Source organism: Myotis brandtii, unplaced genomic scaffold (genome assembly GCF_000412655.1).
Source record: "Myotis brandtii unplaced genomic scaffold, ASM41265v1 scaffold743, whole genome shotgun sequence".
In the NCBI taxonomy this organism is placed as follows: Eukaryota; Metazoa; Chordata; class Mammalia; order Chiroptera; family Vespertilionidae; genus Myotis; species Myotis brandtii.
The window spans coordinates 358,225-358,436 of NW_005370960.1; the positions used below are offsets into that span (position 1 = coordinate 358,225).

The window sequence follows — 212 nt, forward strand, 5'->3', positions numbered from 1 at the left end:
GCTCCCAGAGCCAGGGCGCAGGGCCAGCACGGGCAGCCGGCCTGACTCTGCTGCTCTCCACAGGCCCACTGCTCCGTGGAAAGAGCGGCACTCATTGGAGGAGTGAAGTTCAAAGCCATCCCCTCGGACGGCAAGTTCGCCATGCGCGCGTCCGCCCTGCAGGAGGCGCTGCAGCAGGACAAGGCCGCCGGGCTGGTTCCTTTCTTTGTAAG

The 212-nt window shown here is 66.0% G+C and overlaps 1 protein-coding gene across 1 annotated transcript in view; it reads left to right on the plus strand.

The window, feature by feature from the left end:
- The window catches only part of DDC (dopa decarboxylase (aromatic L-amino acid decarboxylase)), a gene marked incomplete at its 5' end in the record, with an annotated part of 42,135 nt that overhangs the window by 22,031 nt on the left and 19,892 nt on the right, over positions 1-212 (plus strand). The window contains one exon of the mRNA XM_014530519.1: positions 64-207. Coding sequence (XP_014386005.1) covers positions 64-207 — 144 coding nt within the window. The remainder of the gene's footprint in view (positions 1-63; positions 208-212) is intronic.